Source organism: Halichondria panicea, chromosome 3, assembly GCF_963675165.1.
Source record: "Halichondria panicea chromosome 3, odHalPani1.1, whole genome shotgun sequence".
NCBI lineage: Eukaryota > Metazoa > Porifera > Demospongiae > Suberitida > Halichondriidae > Halichondria > Halichondria panicea.
In genome coordinates, this window is record NC_087379.1 from 5,248,121 (window position 1) to 5,268,885 (window position 20,765).

The 20,765-nt window shown below is 42.6% G+C and overlaps 6 protein-coding genes across 8 annotated transcripts; 3 read left to right on the forward strand and 3 right to left on the reverse strand.

The window, feature by feature from the left end:
• The first annotated feature begins 21 nt into the window (after window positions 1-21).
• Window positions 22-5,663, forward strand: LOC135333709 (atypical protein kinase C-like). Its single transcript, XM_064528729.1, has 14 exons — window positions 22-177; window positions 317-382; window positions 548-669; window positions 1,049-1,144; window positions 1,215-1,265; window positions 1,365-1,588; window positions 2,158-2,406; window positions 2,682-2,779; window positions 3,469-3,605; window positions 4,002-4,175; window positions 4,439-4,641; window positions 4,835-4,924; window positions 5,077-5,192; window positions 5,401-5,663. Exons 2-14 carry the CDS (start codon window positions 339-341, stop codon window positions 5,486-5,488), a joined length of 1,692 nt encoding a protein of 563 aa, XP_064384799.1. The 5' UTR covers window positions 22-177; window positions 317-338; the 3' UTR covers window positions 5,489-5,663.
• LOC135333785 (phosphatidylglycerophosphatase and protein-tyrosine phosphatase 1-like) lies at window positions 5,635-7,101 on the reverse strand. The gene is made up of 4 exons (XM_064528821.1): window positions 6,754-7,101; window positions 6,614-6,694; window positions 6,192-6,380; window positions 5,635-5,898 (listed from the first exon to the last, which is right to left on the reverse strand). The coding sequence occupies exons 1-4, from the start codon at window positions 6,970-6,972 to the stop codon at window positions 5,773-5,775; spliced, it is 615 nt and encodes a 204-aa protein (XP_064384891.1). The 5' UTR covers window positions 6,973-7,101; the 3' UTR covers window positions 5,635-5,772.
• LOC135333780 (coiled-coil domain-containing protein 153-like) lies at window positions 7,081-9,548 on the forward strand. Its single transcript, XM_064528816.1, has 5 exons — window positions 7,081-7,201; window positions 7,251-7,331; window positions 8,507-8,626; window positions 8,864-8,956; window positions 9,185-9,548. The coding sequence occupies exons 1-5, from the start codon at window positions 7,144-7,146 to the stop codon at window positions 9,463-9,465; spliced, it is 633 nt and encodes a 210-aa protein (XP_064384886.1). The 5' UTR covers window positions 7,081-7,143; the 3' UTR covers window positions 9,466-9,548.
• A 128-nt stretch (window positions 9,549-9,676) lies between these two features.
• LOC135333762 (CTD nuclear envelope phosphatase 1A-like) lies at window positions 9,677-12,258 on the reverse strand. The gene is given in 10 exon segments (XM_064528794.1): window positions 9,677-9,868; window positions 9,870-9,973; window positions 10,265-10,376; window positions 10,628-10,699; window positions 10,964-11,008; window positions 11,278-11,349; window positions 11,398-11,446; window positions 11,587-11,653; window positions 11,834-11,900; window positions 12,037-12,258. Coding segments are annotated over 10 exon segments (861 nt in total). The 3' UTR covers window positions 9,677-9,817.
• Window positions 12,259-12,451: 193 nt separating this feature from the next.
• On the forward strand, window positions 12,452-16,483 carry LOC135333720 (acetyl-coenzyme A transporter 1-like). Its single transcript, XM_064528746.1, has 6 exons — window positions 12,452-12,531; window positions 12,718-13,592; window positions 14,682-14,809; window positions 15,060-15,234; window positions 15,655-15,876; window positions 16,165-16,483. Exons 2-6 carry the CDS (start codon window positions 12,735-12,737, stop codon window positions 16,324-16,326), a joined length of 1,545 nt encoding a protein of 514 aa, XP_064384816.1. The 5' UTR covers window positions 12,452-12,531; window positions 12,718-12,734; the 3' UTR covers window positions 16,327-16,483.
• LOC135333716 (dnaJ homolog subfamily C member 21-like) lies at window positions 16,443-20,739 on the reverse strand. Of its 3 annotated transcripts, none has more exons than XM_064528740.1 (13): window positions 20,463-20,739; window positions 20,251-20,285; window positions 20,109-20,194; window positions 19,787-19,906; window positions 19,086-19,259; window positions 18,914-18,964; window positions 18,779-18,858; window positions 18,469-18,584; window positions 17,452-17,524; window positions 17,073-17,393; window positions 16,917-17,006; window positions 16,741-16,828; window positions 16,443-16,664 (listed from the first exon to the last, which is right to left on the reverse strand). In XM_064528740.1, exons 1-13 carry the CDS (start codon window positions 20,651-20,653, stop codon window positions 16,506-16,508), a joined length of 1,584 nt encoding a protein of 527 aa, XP_064384810.1. In that variant the 5' UTR covers window positions 20,654-20,739; the 3' UTR covers window positions 16,443-16,505. The 3 variants fall into 3 exon arrangements, with proteins under 3 accessions (XP_064384810.1, XP_064384809.1, XP_064384811.1); XM_064528739.1 differs by having other exon boundaries at window positions 18,779-18,861; XM_064528741.1 differs by having other exon boundaries at window positions 16,741-16,857; window positions 18,779-18,861.
• Between the last annotated feature and the right edge of the window lie 26 nt (window positions 20,740-20,765).

Here is a 20,765-nt window from a genome sequence, read left to right on the forward strand (position 1 = left end):
ATGATGAATAAATTGATAATTTTTGTGGACTAGCCCCTCCCACTAAACTGGTGGGTGTGCCTTGTGTGGTCTGTTTTCTCCACATCATAATTTAACATCTCCCAAGCCTAAACACTAAAGAACTCCCTAAGGACATAATCGAGTGAACACACAGCAGAAGTGTCCCAGGACGTGTCAGTAAGTGCTTGTTTGTTTACTGTCAGAATAGAAGTGCTTTGAATGATAGATAGTAAAGCATACACTGACTGTTTTCAGAGAGTTCTGTGTCTGCTGCATCATACCTTTTATCTAACTGTTACCATCTTGCTGTTTGCAGAATATAATTATAGAGTTCAGTGATGTCCAACGATGACCTGTTGTCGGTGAGGCTCACATTCAAGGGGTGAGTTTGATCAGCTGTATTAAAATTATACCAACTTATTCATACATGCATGTATGTACAATGTACCTGTAATATCAGTAAAATATTAATTTTCTATTAGCACATTCCTAATGTGCAAGTAGCCATCGTATGATGACCAGTGTTATAATGTTCACACCCTTGCAGCAAAGAGCACAGATTCCTGCTCAACCCAGCGCAAGCACTGGTGGGTGTGGCGGCAGAGATACGAAGACAGACTGGATTGAAAGAGGACTCTAAGTTCAACCTTAAGTGGCTCGATGTTGAGGGTAAGTTGATCTGCTTTCCTGTAAGCAGAGCTCAATGTCTATACACACGAGTTAGTGTATTTCTTACATTATAAATGTATGGTTTTTGTAAACATCTCGTAGCTGGTACACATGTGGGTAGTGCTGTACTTGTTTTTATTCCGTGGTGGATCAATTTCAGCAGTGCATTGATAACTTGAGGCACTTTACTGCTGGCAGTTGATTAACAGTTCACAGAGACTAGTTTGGCTTAGCCCTGGAATTGTACATGACCACTCCCGTAATAGCACTGTATGTTTCACGTATTAATTTGTAGTAGGTGTTGTAGCATTAGCTATGTTGATTTGCTTGTAGCGGTGCTGTAGGTCTCATGTATTTGCTTGCTCTCTCTGTTGCCTAGGTGACCCTATTAGTGTCGACCTCAATCGACAGAATGAGTGGGATGAAGCTATAAGACTGCACTTTTACAACCACGAAAATGAGTTAATGCTACACGGTAGGTCTCTCATATCCCCTCCATCCCTCTGCAAATTCATACTTGTCCCTGCTTATTCACATTTACACAGTTTTTGAGGGTGAATCTCCAAATCCTGGACAACTCTGTGACGGAGAGGACAGTAAGTGTCTATTCCCTAACACCTTTACACCACCCCCACACACACCTCACACAAATCTCACACACTTTACACAAATCTCACATATTCACACACCTCTAGTGCGTATCTATCATCGTCGCGGTGCACGGCGCTGGAAGAAAGTGCGACGTATCAATGGACATTCGTTTGTTGCCAAGAGATTTCAAACAGCTTTCTGTGAGAAATGTGAGGACAGGATATGGGGCCTTGGCCGTCAAGGTTACCGGTGTGAGTCGTGCAAGATGACAGTGCACAAGAGGTGCTGCTATTTCTTGAGGACTGAAGAAGTATGCAAGGGACACCCGGTGAGTGCTGAGTAATTTAAACATAGGCCTTTACTAAATGCACCCTTGGCTAGAAATGGCTAACGCAAGTTATCGACCTAGGTACTAATGTAGCTTTCAAATTTAGCGGAGCAATCACTGAGGCTACTGTCGTACATGACAGTATTATATCTCTTATGTGGGTTAATAACAGGATAGTTAGATGTTAGATGTATTGTGCCTCGTGTGTGAATTTCTAACAGGCCCTTTTGGATATGTACTGTAGTAGGTCCCCTATTGAGTGTGTATGTGTGTGTGATTGTGAATGGCTGGTCTCTTATTAAACGGTTGTTAATCGACAGTACATATTGCACATACATGTACCTGTTTTTGGAAATACCTAGTGTGTGTGTGTGTGTGTGTGTCGCAATTTAACTGTTAGAACACTACATGTACATAATTATGTAGAACTCCTACACTTAACCTAGCTGACTTCTTAATAAGCCATCATGCCATTTATCATAGCCTTGTGCACTGCTCTATGTGTATTAGTTGAGGCCCTATATGCTATATGTACAAACTTATAGTTCATGCCCTATCCTCTATCCTAGCCCATCAAAACTCGCGAGGAGGAGGCTGTCATCAAGAAGAGGGAACAGGGCACAGACTATTACAGTGGTTACCTCAAACAGCATGGCAGCAACGTCATCTCAGAGTCTCAAATCTCCATGGAGGACTTCAACATCTTGAAGGTGATTGGTCGCGGGAGCTACGCAAAGGTGCTCATGTGTGAGCTGAAGAAGACCAAGCAGATCTATGCCATGAAGGTCATCAAGAAGTCACTGGTCATGGACGAAGAGGTATGTACGTACTGTATAGCGGGTTATTTTCGTGTGGTATTTTCGTATCAGTAGAAGACCTACATGTACTTGTACGAAAATTAAAACTGTGGGGGATAGTGTGTGAAATACACGTAGTGTACTAAATTGTGGGCTAAAAAGCTGTTAATTATAATGTGCTTACATGTATGTGTGATTGATTATGTTGAAGGTGCAATGCATTAATAGCTCTTTATATTAAACATACTGTTCCCATGACCATACGTGTACGTGTACTTGCTGCTTTGTCTCCACAGGACATAGACTGGGTGCAGACTGAGAAGCACGTGTTTGAGCAGGCCTCCAACCATCCCTTCCTGGTCGGACTCCACTCATGCTTCCAGACCGAGAGCAGGTAATGTACTGTGTGTGTGTGTGTGTGTGTGTGTGTGTGTGTGTGTGTGTGTGTGTGTGTGTGTGTGTGTGTGTGTGTGTGTGTGTGTGTGTGTGTGTGTGTGTGTGTGTGTGTGTGTGTGTGTGTGTGTGTGTGTGTGTGTGTGTGTGTGTGTGTGTGTGTGTGTGTGTGTGTGTGTGTGTGTGTGTGTGTGTGTGTGTGTGTGTGTGTGTGTGTGTGTGTGTGTGTGTGTGTGTGTGTGTGTGTGTGTGTGTGTGTGTGTGTGTGTGTGTGTGTGTGTGTGTGTGTGTGTGTGTGTGTGTGTGTGTGTGTGTGTGTGTGTGTGAATTAAGAGCTCCCTTACTAGTCTGATGTACCTGGCGGCCCCCTTAGGTCTGGAATCATGCTAAATTACGCGTTGTACTTTCGTTCAATCTGTAACTAACGATTTCAGCAATTAGGCTTAGACCTGAGGGGGAGTAAATGACTATTACAACTTATAATACAGGCACAGTTTGTATCTATTGTCTAGAGGGACTGTATGCAATTAGAGATTTTGGATTGTGGTTTGGCTCCTATTACCCAATACTTAACAGCAGATACATGTATAATAATTATGTAGAACTAGTTGAATTGCTCTCTCTTGTTGTGTGTCAGTCAGTTGCCATGCACCGACTCATCATGTACATGTACTCCTTTACCCCTCACAGACTGTTCTTTGTGATAGAGTGTGTCAATGGAGGGGACCTCATGTTTCACATGCAGAGACACAGGAGACTCCCCGAGGAGCACGCTCGTTTCTACTCGTCAGAGATTGCTCTGGCTCTAAACTTCCTCCATGAACGAGGTGTGTAGTGAGTGGGTAGGAGTTACACCAAGGGAGAGGTGTAGTGTGAGTGTGTAGTGGGTGGGAGTTATGCCGTGGGAGTGGTGTAGTGTGGGTGTGTAGTGGGTGGGAGTTACACCAAGGGAGAGGTGTAGTGTGAGTGTGTAGTGGGTGGGAGTTATGCTGTGGGAGTGGTGTAGTGGGTGGGAGTTATGCCGTGGGAGTGGTGTAGTGTGGGTGGTGGTGGGAGTGTTTGGGGTTCGTGTTTTTGCTGCAAGAGTATCATACTGAAGGAAGATTCTAACGTTTGTGAAAATTAATCGCCAAAGAATTTGTGTGTACATTTAGCACGTTATGCTTTTCATCTTTCAATTCTGATACGGATTCTTATGGCATCTACGTTTTATATACACATAGGTATAATCTATCGAGATCTGAAACTGGACAACGTACTGTTGGATACTGATGGTCACGTTAAGCTGACGGATTATGGGATGTGTAAAGAGGGGCTGAGACCCGGGGACACCACCTCCACTTTCTGTGGTACACCCAACTACATTGCACCGGAGATTCTGAGAGGACAGGACTATGGTAGGTTGAGGCAGTTGGTACAGTAGTTCACTGTGGTTGAGTACATTACGTGTAGGTGTAAATGGAATGCCATATGACATGCACAATGTCATGTATACATTTGATCCCAGGTTGCTATGTCAATTCTAGCCCTACAATGTACGTGAAGTTCCACCCCCCCATACTTAAAATAATTTGCTGCATGTACATGTACATGATTGAGCTCTCTAAGAGTTACAGAAATCATGTACGCCATTTAGAATCCGCTTATTTTTCTACTCTAGGTTTCTCAGTGGACTGGTGGGCTTTAGGAGTGCTTCTCTATGAGATGTTGGCAGGGAAGTCACCGTTTGACATTGGAGGCCATGACATGCCTGATCAGAGCACTGAGGACTACCTGTTCCAGGTAATTCTGGAGAAGACCATTCGCATCCCTCGCTCCCTCTCTGTAAAGGCTGCACAAGTCCTCAAGGGATTCTTGAACAAGGTACATGTACATGTATGTACATTGCGTTAGGGGCATACATAGAGAGCTGCATTAAATGTACTGTTACTGTGCATCAGATCTACAACACAAACACAGCTTCTTTGCAAACCACACAGCCTGTAAATGTACGTGTACAATCCACCAGGTATTTATTTCTTGTTTGTCACAGACAGAAATTTGATCCCATACACAGAATCCTGCTGAGCGACTCGGCTGTCATCCTCAGACTGGCATTCAAGATATCATGTCTCACGCCTTCTACAAGAGCATTGACTGGGAACTGGTGAGTTTCCATGATGATTGGGTGTGTCCCGAAGCTTGTTTGAGTGTAATACGTACATCACTCTGAATAAGAAAGAATGCTAATTAATGGCGCATCCCTATAATTGTGTAGTCATTGTGAGTAGGGATAACAACCGACTGCTTTGGTTTCAGATGAAGCAGAGACAAATCACCCCACCCTTTAAACCAAGGATTGACTCGGATAGGGACCCTTCGAACTTTGACCCCCAGTTTATTGGAGAGCCTCTTGAGTTCACTCCTGATGACGAGTAAGTCACACGTACAGTACATAATGATGTAAGCTTATTAATAATGGATGGGAATGCTCAAATAATTGTTACATGCATGTAGGACACTGTTTTGGTGCCAGTCAAATGCTGGAGTCTATGGTATACACATTACTTGCATTATATAATACAGTGTAGCTTCACATACTCCCCCCCCCCCCCACACACACACACACACACACACACACAGTGATGTATTACAGGCCATAGACCAAGGAGAGTTTGAAGGCTTCGAGTATGTTAACCCTCTTCTCATGTCTAAAGTCGATGATGTGTAATCAGTCTTTAAACTATTCAATGTAGACTCTAGAACATGTATGTAATTCTTATCAATTTTTCTTCATTATTTTTGTGCAATAGCTTAATTGGTGAAATAGAAGGAACACTGTATAGCAGCAATTTTTAATAATTAATTTTAATGATCGTTAATAATAAAAATATTAATCATGTTGATGCACTTTCAGGAACAATGCGTGAACACGGTACAAAAATTCATTAACAGTATGCATGCAGAGTGTAAACACACGGTAGGTTAAAACAGTCAGATGAACCTAACACACACCTATTCTTTCTTTTTGAGTTGGGATTGGTACTCTGCTAGTCTGCCCTGTTGTCTCTCGTTGACACTGATCTGAGGTCTCCTCTCTCGTATATAATCGAGAGCTTCACTGGGGGTCAGCCCTTTCACCTGTGTAGGGAGACAAACAGATCATGATCAAGATTGCGTTAACTTGTGTACGTATCTTTTTTTACCATGCACTTGACGCTATCACTTGAGTACCCAACTAAATGCAGCATTTTAGCTATATACATGTACATGTAGCTCAGCAGGCTTGTGTTACTGTACAGGTAGGCTTGCATGGCTTTACACGCACCTGGGACTATAACCTGGTGCTTAGCAAATGATGGCCTACATACAGTAGTAGTATGAGCACCATTCAGTTAGCTACATTTTAGCTAAATGCGTAGTATCCCACTGACCTTCATGAGGTAGCAAGCCACCATGGTAGCACTGCGACCCTTCCCTGCCTTACAGTGGACGTACACACTCTGGTTACGTGCCCTCACACCCTCCACCAAACTCACACCCTCACACAGGTCACGGAGGACAGGTGGCTGGAAGTCAACCGTGGAGAACCAGTGACGATCAACACCCAGAGTAGCCCACTCCTACAAAACACAGTATACATGTACCTTAGAATACAGTATACAAAACACTTATTGCTACGCATATGCAGTTAAAGGAAACTTTGGGGGCAGTGCAAACAGAGATTAGTGATTTGGTGGCATACTGTCCTTTGAAGAGAGGCATTTTGTAAGGCTGTAGGGTCTATTATCAGAGCTTATACTAGTCTGTAGACTTTACTAGTTGTGGAATTAATGCATGTGTATGTGGGACTCACCTTCTTGCTGTTGGTGAAATAGTCAAGTTCATACTCCTCGTTGAAGGATATTACTGCTCGTACGTTCTCTACCTCTACCAGCTGCAAAAAAGAACATGAAAAGTTGACATAGTATTTAAGTACCTAGTGTGTGGACACACCTTCTTGGCTTGTGACTTGAAGGGCAGTGCTCCTAGAATAACGGTATCATCGATCCTGTCATACCATCTCCTGTTGGGACCCTCCAGCAGACACATTCGTCCAATGGAGGGGAAGTAGAGCAGCCGAACACGAACAAGCAGCTTGTGTACTACTGTCCCATACACTGTGTACCAAAACCAACGAAGAATCACACGACGTATAACTTGAAATAAACTCATGACAAATAGTAGGTTTAGAGATATAGATAGTTTTAGGAACTAGGCATTGACTAACTTTGCTAAAAAAGCCCTTTTACGGCTACAGCAGCATAATGAAGTAGATCCTTATTGTTTCTAAATAGAGCACATTTATTGAAGGTCAAAGGTCATTCCTTAGTGTGATCTCGAATTATGCCTCCCAAAAAAGCAAAAGGAAAAGGAAAGAAGAAAAAAGGAAAGAAAAAAGAGGGTAAGACATGATAATACTATTATTAGGAGGTCTAAGGATTGTTCTTCAGGTGGGAATGGTGATGAGTTGTCAGTAGTTGAGCTGTACAAGAGGACCAGTCAGGAGGTAGACAGTCTAAAAGCCAGGCTAGGTACGTGTTAGTTGGGCGGAGTCCAACCAACGCTTCGCTCATGGTTGGGTATCAGTACATGTAGCAGTTTTGTTCCCACTGCAAGAAATTTGCAGCCCAATCAGATTGCTGCGTTCAAGTGGGAAACCTTACAGCTCAATTTAGCTGACAAGGCAAGCTGGGACACTGTATTTTAGCTGTATTTCTCTGGAGAATGCAGAAACAGCTCCTGCTGGATATCTAGGCTACTAGAAAAGAAGCATCTATGAATGAAGCTTGAACAGTAGTATCTTTGTATTGATTAATTAAAAGGACTTGTCTTTGTTTTAAGTTTTGTTGTGCTACCAATCTAAGATTAGATCATTAGTTTGGACAAAACCTGTGATATGTATGCCTTCTTTGGTCTTCGAAAAGCTTCTCCAGAAGCCTTGGGGTAGTCTTAATCTTATAGCTGGCTGTACGTACCTCTCTTTGTGCTAGATGTCTAACTATTATGAACAATTTTATTTCTGCCTGTACTAAATCTAGGTTACAGTATTCTTCTACTTTCTCTAAGAGTCTGAGGTCTTTCTTGAATTCCAAAACAACTATAGCTAGATCCAGGCAGCTAGAATAGCCATCCATTGATTTCTTTATATCGCACCCCTGAGCCATGCGGTTGTCAGCCACTTAAGATTAAACAATATTCATACTCTGGTCTCAAGTACCGGTGGAACAAAACTGCTACATGTAGTGATACCCAACCCAGAGCGCAGCGTTGGTTGGACTCCGCCCAACTAGGTACGTGTGTGTGTTTGCATCTGTGTGTATGTACTGTACTTCTTTTGAAATAAGATGCCCTTCTAATAATTATTATGCTCCACCTTTATTATGCTTCACCTGGACCTTTCATTCGTTTTTGCATACGCTAGTCTTGCAAACAGCAACTTATTGCATGTGTGCGTGCTTCTTCGAAATAAAGCGCCCTTCTAATTTTGCGCCACCTAAAGATTTTGCCCATAGGCCTTTAACTTGTGTTTTCTTGTTTTGCTTACACTAGTCTCGCAAACAAAAGCGGCGCCTTATTTATAAGCATCTTACATTTGTAAGACTTAGTGTATTTACCTGTGCATACTACGTACATGTACATGTACTTGTTGATTAGTGGGACGTACATTATAACACGCGTCACACTCCCCCACACCACACACATGCAGCTGAGAGACAAGAGTATGCCCGGCGGTCCCGAGCATCAGAGGAGGTTATGAGGGAGAGGATGTTGGAGGCACGGTCAATGGTGGACGAGGAGAAAATCACAAAGAAAGACATATCTTATGGTGAGTGCAGTGAATAATGGGGGGGGGGGGGCATTCACGAGATTTGTCTGAAAACCTGAACAGGTGAGAGTTGTATTATTATGAAGATAGAAGATATACTGTAAAATAGTACTTATATGCTGTGTTGTCGGTTGTGAAGAATACTGCTCTTATAATGGACCCTTTCCCACAGCTCCGCTCCACATACTATACTATACCTACTAGTAGGCACACATTTACCACTTGCAATGGTTGCAGATATGACGCGGCAGTACAAGTCAATGCAGAGTCAGCTGGAGTGTAGGATAGCCTTCCTGGAGTCGCAAGTCAAGAGGCAGCAGTCTGAACTTGGTGGGTTAGTCTAGTACCAGTAGCAAGTAGCAAGTAGCAGTAGCACAACTCTGCTCTGTAATATCCACTAAATAAAAACGAATAGACTTGGCTCAGTACAGAAACAATATACACTGTAGTTACTATGGGGTAGAAAACTGTTAATGTAAACATATAATTATTTAATGCATAGAGTAACTTTTCTGTCTACTGCACTCAGCATTGTACACCATCTTCCTACTGTCACAGACAAGACACGCGATGAGCTGCAAAGAGTGACTGAGGAGAGAGACAGTATCCAACATCAGAGGGAAGTGGAGGTTGGTAACCTGCTCTCCAAGCTGCATCTCACGGAGAGGTCGTACGAGGGCATACTTCACGATGCACTCGACACACTGGCAGCTAAAATGGAGGGAGCTAGGGTCCAGTGGAATTCTGAATCAGCACTTATTGAACAACGGGCTCAACAAGTGTTGTTGGAATTTGGCTGTGGATACGGGAAGGAGACATCAGACATCAAACTAAACTGATTATATGAATCTACAATGCAATGATATCACTTAAATTTTGATTATTCATGCACGTCTGTGTAATGATCTTTACCCATTGTGAACATTAACGTTCTTTATTGCTAGTTATACCAAGAAGCACTCTAATAATGCCAAGAAATTATAATCAGGAGTTCATTAGGAACTCTTGACACTTATAATGCTTTGATTGCTTTTCCTGCCTTCCGTAGTGTACGATTTTAAATATTGATTATTGCCTGCAATCATTAGTATGGTACAAAAAGCAAATTTTCTAAAACACCACAAATAATTCGTAGTGGGAAATATAATACATAAAAGAAAATGCAGAACATATCCATTCTACTTGAAAACCCTACAAGCCTTCACCAGAGCTGATGCAAGTGTAAATTTCTACTGAGAATTGATCTAACGTCATTTGAGAATCTAAGAGCATCCAACATTGGGAGTAGGTCCAGTAGTGCTGTATCGTGAGGGTCATTGAACCAAGACTTGACCGGGATAGCATTGTCTGTGAGAGGGTGGAGACAATGTGATGGTGGAGGGAGCAAAAGGGAGGTGCGCTATCAACCGTAAGAATGTGTACAGTGCAAAAACCAGGTAGTGTATACTAATATATGCCAAGTTGTGAGCACATCAAATCATATCTACTGTTATACCGTATAGCGCCGCAGGTATATTTAAGGACGAAGGCGATTTAACGATCAAGGTAGCCAATTATACGTACCTCAATCGCCAAATATACCAGTAATCTGGTATACGGTATATACTGTACAATGTACACAACGTTATGTACATGTACCTGGATTTTCTCTGTATGCAGCCGGTGAATTGTCCAGTATAAATATGCTGGACATATCTACACAGACGGTGGACAGGTCCTTTGTGTAGCCATTAAAGTTCATCGTACAGTGCTGCAGGTGACAGTGTGTGCATGGAGTCACTGATAGAGGGTGTCAATACTCTTCAACATTACTTCTTGCCGAAGAAGGCTTGCAACCATACAGCATTAAAAAAACAACCTGTTATGTATTGAACCTGGGAATCTGATTAATAAAGCAAACAGTCGATCTCAAAGCCAACAAGGAACATAGACAAACTATTGTACATCTAGTAGAAAACAAACTTACTGCTACTGAATATTGTGTTACGGTAATTGACATACCTGTCTAAAGTACCGTCTCTGGAATATGTTTCTGTTGTTCTCTAATCTGTTGGCCACTGCCATTCCATACATCTGCAAAAATGTGTAAGCATACATCACGCACACGAACTAACCATTCAGCCACAATTTACATACATGTACAAGCATTAAAAAGTGGAATTCTCTCTTCTACAATATACAATGTATACGTCATGTAACTGTACATGTACGAGACTCATTATTCACTAACACTTTACATGCACATGTACTCAAAGTGTACTCTATCTTTTATAAGTACAGTGTACATGCTGGAGAGACTTAGACATGTGTGGGTGTATGTGGCTATCATTCACTCACCTCCATACTCGCTGTGAAGATCACTAACTCGTACCACTGACTCACCTGTGAGAGAGGTGGGATAACAATAATAATGTTGATCACGGACTGTCGGCAAGATAGACAGAGTCGGCACAATGTACGTATTACAAAAACATGGTATGCACAGCGATCCTGGTGGCCTGCTAACACCAGTTGAAACACATGACTTTGGGGCTGTAAGGAAGGTGACCACCTAGGGTGACCGACCACAATAGATTTGCAGAGTACAGGTACAGGTAGAAGACAGAAGCCCCTAGGGTACTATTCAGGGTACTGTGGTGTAGCTAACTCACCACTGATAGGAAGTAATCAACATGAGGTCTCTTGTGGACAAAGAATCGAACTGGCTTCAACTCTATCTTCACCTGTGAGGGTGTGTGGGATGCGTGAGGGGGAGGGGGCAAAATGCTTACTCTGACAATGAAATCCGGGGGCGTCATCGGAGTGAACTCATTTGCAGTTCTGTGGGAGTGTGTGTGGGGTGCTAGTGTGAGGAGATACCGTACGTTGTGTGTTGTGCATTAGCTAGGATTACACATGTGATGCAGAGGGAGGACTTTTCTCTCAAAGGAAGGAATTCAGTGATGGGGGTGTGGTCTTACCCGTCGTGATGGGAGTGGATTAATGTCTCGTCCAAGTCCAATACCATAATCTTACGCCGAACAGAATCTGTGCAGAAACACGAGGATATTATAAGTACCTGCAAGTATGGAGTGACTTATCAACAAATAAGCCTAATACAGCATGAAGTCACAATAATAAAAATTAATGTTTATGTACACGTAGAGATGTAGCGACATCATAATGGTCTTGTGTAAGTGTGAAGAAGAAATATTTGCACCAACTCACTCAGTCTTGTCTCAGTGAGGGGGGACAAAGGGATGTTGCTATAGCGAACAGGCTGGTACTCAGCAGCCTGTATAGTGTATGGATGATCTCAAGGTGCACATTATTTAGAACAATAACAACAGACGTCAGGTACCAACGATATCAAATGTTCACAAGGGGCTGATCACTTTACAGTAATGGATGTGTGTGTATGCTGTACATACCTTTCTGTAACTGAGTTTCACAATGCCTATCACAAGCACAATCAGTCTTCTGATGAACTGGAACACAGCACCTACTACCATTACAGCAGCTAGCCTATCAAGCAAGAACCACCACCTGCTTCTCTCGTGGTTTCTGTTCCTATTTCGTGCTCTCCTAGTCTCGGTATGTTTCTGGCTGGGTTGAGAGAGCAGGTACTCAGTGTAGGCCACTGCAGATCTCATCAAGAGCCAAGGTCTGTAACTCTATATGCAGCTAGCTTGCTGCGGCGGTGTAAGGCTGATAAACAATTCAGCAGCTCTGATAGCTTGGTCTTGCTGCTGCTAGTTGCTGTGTATGGTCGGCCGGCTAGACACGTACACGTACGTACACACTGCTTTAAATGTCTGAGTCAAAGTGGAAGGGGTCGATTCTGAGCACGTGACTGTGATATAGAGAGCTGTCCCTGAAAAGCCACCATTCGATCTACAGGAACTATACTATACAGTGCAGTACAAGTAAGTACAATACATGATGATAAGTTTACTGGTAGATTTAGGTATGACCTAATAATACAGTAGTGAATGCTGTCTGCTTGTAGCTGAAATATAGCTCAAACCAACCCTTTCCACTGAATTTAATCTCAAACCACAGACCCTGAGATCTCCCTACCTTATTGATCCCCTTAACTATAGCTGCCTCAGCACACACAGCAGTTGACATGACTACTCGTCACCCCTCTTCCCACAAAAACTCACCAACAAGTTCCGACCTGGAAATGTCCGACCAAGAAGCAAAGCAAAACCGACCTCTACGGGAGCGATTAGCCAAAGACAAGTTCAGCATTGCCCTTCTATTGTTTCTGTACATACTGCAAGGCCTTCCGATAGGTCTGGCTGGCTCAGTGCCAATCATCCTCCAAATGAAGAAAATTGGCTATCGACAACAAGCTCTGTTCAGTTTAGTGACTTGGCCATTCACCATTAAGCTACTGTGGGCTCCTCTCGTTGACTCTGTGTACAGTCGCAGTTTTGGTCGTCGCAAGTCGTGGCTTGTGCCCTCCCAGTACATGATAGGACTCACAATGATCTTCCTCTCGTATCTTATCAAGGGGTTGCTTGGAGACGAAACCACAGCCCCTAGTGTGGTCAGTCTGACTGTGGTGTTCTTTTTCCTTCATTTCTTAACTGCTACACAAGACATTGCCGTTGACGGTTGGGCTCTTACAATGCTCTCGAAAGAAAACGTTGGCTATGCCTCAACTTGTAACACCGTTGGACAAACGGCTGGATTCTTCCTCAGTTACACACTCTTCTTGGCTCTGCAATCGACAGAATTCTGCAACTCTTACATTCGCTGGGAACCTCAAAGCACGGGCCTAGTGGAGTTACCATCATTCATGTACGTGATAGGAATAATATTCATGATTGTGACTACGTTTATCTGGTGGTTCAAGCAAGAGAAAAGAGAAGAGTATTCTGAGGAGAAGACACCGATTTCCAATGGCTACTGGCAGCTGCTGGGTGTGCTCAAGTTGCCTAATGTGCAGATGTATGCCCTGGCAATACTCACATCAAAAGTACGTGTCTATGTTGGTGTTGTGTGTTTGCTTATGCTTTCATTTTCCTGATATTGATATGATTGCAGCCTTTCGTATTTATAAAGGGGTGGTGGTTTGTTCTGATTAAAACTGTAAAACAATGCTATCTCCTATCTCTGAGGGTCTGCTGTAAACTTTAAGGCTATAAAAACGTTATGCGATTTTTATTTCTTTGATTAAACGCTGCGATTGCAATGGGGATTGTACAGGCCTCGAATATTTGTGCCAAGTTTATGCGATATGGTAACCGCATAAATAGCATTATAGTTAGTGTCACGCATAAATTTCTAGCACTACGGTTTGAGTTGTGCTTTGTTAATATGTTGAAAGTGTACATGTATGTTTGTTGTTGTGCTTGTTAATATGTTGGAAGTGTACATGTATGTTTGTTGTATCTACATGTACGTGTCTAATAATTATGTGCTTGTAAATCTATTGCCTTAATTATGCCTCGGTGCGCATGCGCAAGCAAGGTATACGGTAGTGTGTTTGTGTGTCTGTCTGTGTGTGTGTGTGTAGACTGCTACAGCTGCTCAAGGATGAATCAAGTGCAAGTAAGAGTTTCTATAGGCTTCTAGTCATGTTTACTTGGATTTTAATTCGTGGATTTGCAAATCGACTTTATGCCTAGTATTGCTTACTTGGAATGCCATTGCAGCCTTTTCAAAAGAGTCCGTAGAAAAACTTGTCCATGGAGTGTTGCTACTCTACTTAGTAGTTAGCTCTGCACTAGAACACTAGCTATTGAGAGTGAGAAGAGAGCTGCAAGGCTCTGCTGATGTAGCCATTAATTTTAGACTTGGACTTTTGGCATCGATCCTTTTTAACAGCACAATCATAGTCAATCATTATCTACTCTTTAAGTTTCTCTGTGATTCTGGATTCTGCCTGCATGCAGCAAATTAATTAATGCAAAATTTTCATCATGATATTATTTATAATGTGTGACACCTCCACTGAGGCATCAGCACCCGCGGTGCTTTCATTTATCTAGAGCTTGTTCAACATATAAATTTGTAAACGTACTAGGAGCCTATTCTTTATACGTAGAATATTTACCCCACACAGATTGCGTTTGCTGCAGCGGACAGTGTGACTGGGCTCAAGCTGATAGAGGCGGGGCTACCCTCTGAGCGGATTGCCCTCATGGCAGTGCCTCTGGTGCCTGTGCAGATAGTATTACCGTGGATCATCAGGTAGGGTCACTAAGTGCTGGATGCATGAGGTAGTGTGCCATGTGCACTCTCACTAATAAAAGTGTATGTTGAAAAACTGCGTGCAATTAAACTGATCTTATAGCTAAAGCAGAATTGTTGAGGTCGTGTGAATTATGAGCGCTACAGTGTTTTGGTATCAATTTGCTTAATACTAACCACACGAGTACTACTAGTTAGAATGATCACTAGCACTGTAAACTGACGTTCCCCTCCCTCTCTCTCGCTGCAGCCGATTCACAACTGGTCCACGGCCACTGGATGTCTTCATGAAAGCCTACCTGCCTCGAGTGTTAATGGGTGTGGCATTTGCTGCCATTGTGTGGTGGACACCCCGTGTCAATAACGATGGGAGCTTCCCAGTCTACTATTACATTATCGTTATCGGAGTCTTCTTGGTGCAACAGGTACAGCCGTTTATAATGAAGCCGTTTTACACACAACTATATACTGCTTGCATGAGCTTTCTTACGGTGTATGTTCTTGTTTAACTAGTAGGTCATTTATTAAATAGGTTTTCTCACTTCAAAGGGTTCTTTTACAATACACGTACACTTTTAATTATCGGTATCTTTCAGCACGTATAATACACACTAATGGTACCAACACCCTTTAGCTCTACAGTTCCTCTCTCTCTCTCTCTATTACTCCATGTATACAAGCGTCGTCTAGCTCACTGACTTATTTTGTGGTAGATCAAAGGCCAGTTCACAAACTGTACCATCAATATACAGCATACATTGAACGTGTAACACATCCTTCCTACACACACACCCTCCCTACACACACACACACACACACACACACACACACACACACACACGCAGGTGTTTGCCTACTCCATGTTTGTGTCTGGTATGGCCTTCCATGCCAAGATCAGTGACCCGGCCATTGGAGGCACGTACATGACCCTCCTCAACACCATCATGAACATGGCGGGGACCTGGGTTGGCACGCTAGCTCTATGGCTGACTGATAATGTCTCTGTCAAGGACTGTGAAGGAGTCAGTGATGATAGTCTGGACTGTGACACTATGCACGAGTTGCAGGTACACACATGACATGACAGTACTGTTTTACAGTGGGTGTGGTCTATGGAGTACTTGTAGCTGAGTTGGGAACAACTGTAATTATGTAGTTAGGTATATTAGACCGAAGACCCAAGATTTTGGGGTTATGGTTCGTATATAACATTTTTGTAGGCTGGTAAAAACTTCCATTGAAGCTATATTTCAGACAGTTTAGACTCAAAATAATGTTCCCACATACGAATTTCACAATAATACGGTTTTGTTATTTATTGTCAGGCATGTATTCATTGTTGTTTCCCCCTGCAGGCATGCGAGGCAGCTGGGGGCCACTGTGTGACATATGTAGACGGATACTATGTGGAGATGGTGCTATGTGTGACAGTCGGGGTGATCTGGGTGTGGTGGCAGCGTAAGAGGATAGGTCAACTGCAAGACCTCAGGGAGGACCAATGGAGAGCAAGAACTTAATTAGTCATCATAAAATTAATGATTAGGACTAATGCATTTATACAGTTATGCACACGTAACTACAATAGCTTTGTTATACTCAAATCATTTATTTTTGTGGTGTCCAGTTTGACCCCTTAAAAACAGCACAAATAATAATTTAATGGTGGCACAAAAATACAGCAAGATGAGTTTACGGGCTATTTTTTCCTACGAGAGTTTTTAGAGGTCTTTAGTTTTGGCTGGTCACTGTTCACATGTATAGCATGCCCTGTGTCCTTGATATGCTGAAACAGTTTGTTTCTTGAGGGGAAGTCACTCTTACAAACATTACAGTAGTTGAGCTGAGACTGTGAAGCCTGTATATATATAGAGAGGGAGAGAGAGAGGGAGGAAGTTGTAAGCACTAGTATGGTCTTAATTATAATTTTTTACTTTCAGGTCTGCTGCACCAGATGCTTTCTTCTTCCCTTTCCCTTTCCCTTTCTTCTTAGCCTTGTAAGGTACATGTACATCGTTATCTCTGCGTGATGGTGTATGTGTGTGAGTACACTGTGTTATGTGGATACCGCTAAGGAAAGGAACTCCCGAGTACAGTACAGTAGAATTACTCAGTGGGGGATGGGGGTGATGAGCGTTCAACTGCCTCAGGGAAGGTAACCTCAACTGTATCAACTCGACTCGCATGAGACTTCTTATTCCTTTAAGACACACAAAATGACGGTAAGTAACACATACCATGTACACGCATGTACGTATAGCTTCACCTTAAGAGTTCCAGTGGTACATCCTCATCAGTGTCCGAACTACTAACTCCACCTACTTCAGTACTGGTCACACCCACTCCAGCACTCTCACTAACAATTTCATTGTTTATGCTTAAGTTTGGCAATACTTCCTCTTTTGTGGAATCCAAGGTAAGCGTGCTTGACGTTTGTAAACTCAATTCTTCTAGCTTGTCCTCAACACTTTGAGCGCAATTGTCATGCGACTGTTGGGCCTGCAAATCAGCATCCTCTTCTTGAAGAAGTTTCCGTAACAGAGCAGCGTTTTCTCTATGCTTCTTGGAGCGTTGGTGATTAGCAAACCTGTAAGGACACACTTCGTTAATGAAAAACAACGTAACAAATTAAGTACTAAACGTACGATTTGTCAGTCCTGAACATTTTGTTGCATGCCGGACAGAACAGATCCTCGTCAATAGACTCCTCACCACTACCTGCACAAGCGTCATAATAATTATCTATACATGTTACATGTGTATATATGCACACCTAGCTAGTACGTACAAACATTGTAGTGCAGCTCAAACATTAGCCATTAGCCTCGTGCAGCCGATTTTCTTTAATAGAACAAAGTTGAAAAATACGGCCTGGTATTGATTGTATCTGGGCGTGGCAGGAATCGGAAACAAAAGCAGAGATTCTTTATAATAATTATTATTTCTTTCCTGTCATATTTCCCCGTCTAAGTTTAATACCATAATTTAGCTCCGTGTACGCTCTCCAAGTAACCGTAGATTATCTAGCTAGCTAGCTAGCTACGGCAAGTCAGATTAACGTATATATTGTCTTGCTTCACAAGAAGGTCCCACTCTCATTGCAGAACAGGCCCAGCTCTTGTCAGAAGGAAGAAACGTCTTTGTCTGGTTTTCAACATGGTATGGCAAGTCTCTTGCTATCAATTGCTGCCCTTTATGATGACTACAAGCTAGTAGGTAGGACAAACATTGCCGGCCTTTTATTTTTGATTCCTAACCACGCCCAGATACAATCAACACCAGGCCTAGCGTTATTTTAGAGACAGCTTGGCTGGGAACGAGCCTACCGTATTACTAGAATATTTTGCGAGTGAAAAACCTTTGCGAATGAGCCAAATCAGCAGAAAATTTGACCCTTTGCAATCTAACTATTGCGTTCTGGCAAGGATCGTGTGTATTTACTAGTAATAATTTAGGTTTTGCGGATTTTATTGTTGCGAATTGAACAACCCTCGCAAAATTTGCAAATGTTTGATGCTCGCAAAACATTCTAGTAATACGGTACGTAATGAATTATATTGACTAATAATAATAAGGACCTTCACGATACAAGTTATCCACAGCAGTCTTTGCTACCGATAGACCCTCCCCCCCATACATTGATAACCAGTCCACCCACTCACTGTCTGAGTCCTTCCCAAACTCCTGGTCCAGTTGAGTGGCCATTGACTGAAGTTCTTCCTCAAACAGAGCTGCAGCCTCAGAGTGGGTTGGGTCACGCTGGTACTCCTCTTGTAGTCTGTGGGGGTATAAGCATAATTATGATACTTTCCTAGCATTGTGTGCAAATTGTGTGTAAATTATCATTTGGGAACAAAACTAAAAGTCAAAAGTGTGCATGTACTATGTACTACAGCCTAAGATGCAAGTTATGATGTAGAATGCTTGTCTTAATTAACAATCACCCTTCTGCAACGTGTTTTAAATACTGACTTCAGTCTTTTCTCTCTGTCCTTTGCTCTCTTCTCAGCCACTTTCTGCTGCCTCACCATTTCTCGCTCTTCCAACACTAACTGCTTAAGTAACAGTTTGTTCTGCCAACGAAACATGTTAAATTGACCAACATACCTTATAAGCTTGTACTCTTTTATCTCTCTTCCTTACAAATGCCACCAGAGCCTGAGATCGAAAAGAATATAACCACACGCTATTCATTAATGAGCTACAAAGCACTTTCTAAAGAGTATGCATGGTAAACTAAGTTGGAGGAACATGTACCTCACAGTCTAATAACTCTCACCCGGACGGTTTCGTTGGTTTTCCTCTTGGCTGCCTCCCTCAATTTCTTGTTTTCTTTCTCCATGAGTCGTTGCACTCGTCTGTTGGGTGCATCACGCAGGTCATGCATATCCTCCCACGCATATGACTTGTGAGTGGTGAAACTCTGCCAGTAGCTGTAGAAGCTGTGAACCACCTGTAAACAACGTTGACGAAGGTAACGGCAAGTCTCATACTATAATTGTACCATAAGATAATTATTCCATCACCCATATACATGTAGTAGATACGGACATGACAGACTGGTAAAGGTCCAAGGAGAACGCCATCAGGGTTTCATCTAGGATTAAAAGTTAGGGGGGAAGGTTTACGCACGCTGCAAAATATTTGGCCACTCCCACATGTGTTGACCACACCCCCTATTACATGCTAGTGCATCACAATAGATCTAGTTACATATTGCACATCATAGACAGTACTCGTGTGATGATGTCATTATTATACAAACATTAATTGGGGGGGGGGGGGAGGGGGGGGAAGGTTCGCCCCAGCCCCCCCCCCCCCACTAAATGAAACCCTGGCCATACAACACACATCCATAGAGAGCCATGACCTGAATAAGTACAGTCATGTACTCACTCATTCTATACTCTGTAGGAATGTATTTACTTTTTCGGAGAACAGAATCACTTACTGAGTAGAGTTACAACAACATGCGCTCACACTTTCATAGTCACTGGTTGAGTCCCCAAAAGATGGGAGTGGCTCATCGTCTTCGTCCATATAAGGAACCTCCTCTTCCCCCACTCGATAGAACACGTCTATATACACTGCATAGAAGCCCTGCAAGAAAAAGGTATAACAATACTATACCGCATCAAATCGATGGTAAACGGTGGTGCGAATAAGTATACATGTACCACTAAAATGGCTTATAATTAATCGTCAAGTCAACTGTGACAGCTTGAAATCCACTACAGTACCAACGCTCAGCCCAGTTTGTATACTCTCAAAACCTTGCGTTCCGGACAGACAAGTATCCTACCTTCTTGTCATCATTGTAGCCACTGAAACAGGTTGTTGAGAAGAAAGGCATGAGATTGAAGCTATCATCCTTGAAGTCAGACCCAGCTACAGAGGGACGTTATAAAATGAATTGAAATAGTTTATTTTATGTGCCCACTCACCTCCACGAAGTATGTCTTCTCTGTGCTTGTCGTACCTAAATAATGTATTACATAAATAATAATTTACAACCATAAATAAGTATCGAGTAGCACTGCGTACGCTACAAACAACATTCAAGAGAGCTAGTTTAATACGATTGATTTGGCAAACGAACGAAAGAAACGAACCTATCAGTTAGGTGCCGTTTCAGTATCACTAGAATACATCTTACCAGGCTCTCTCCTGTGGGTCACTGAGCACCTCATAAGCCTGCTGGACTGCAGTGAACAGTCGGGTACACTCATCCACATTGTCCTGGTTCTTGTCAGGGTGGAGCTTGAGCGCCAGTCTACGGTAGGCTCGTTTAATGTCTCCATCAGAGGCACTCCTGTCAACTCCTAGCACCTCATAGTGGCATTTCATGGCTAGATACCTATAAGCATAGATTGAACTCTGTAAAACACTTAGTCATCTATAAATATCCACGTGTTTGTTTGCTGAGTCAGCAATTTCTAATAATGGAATAGTTTTTCCG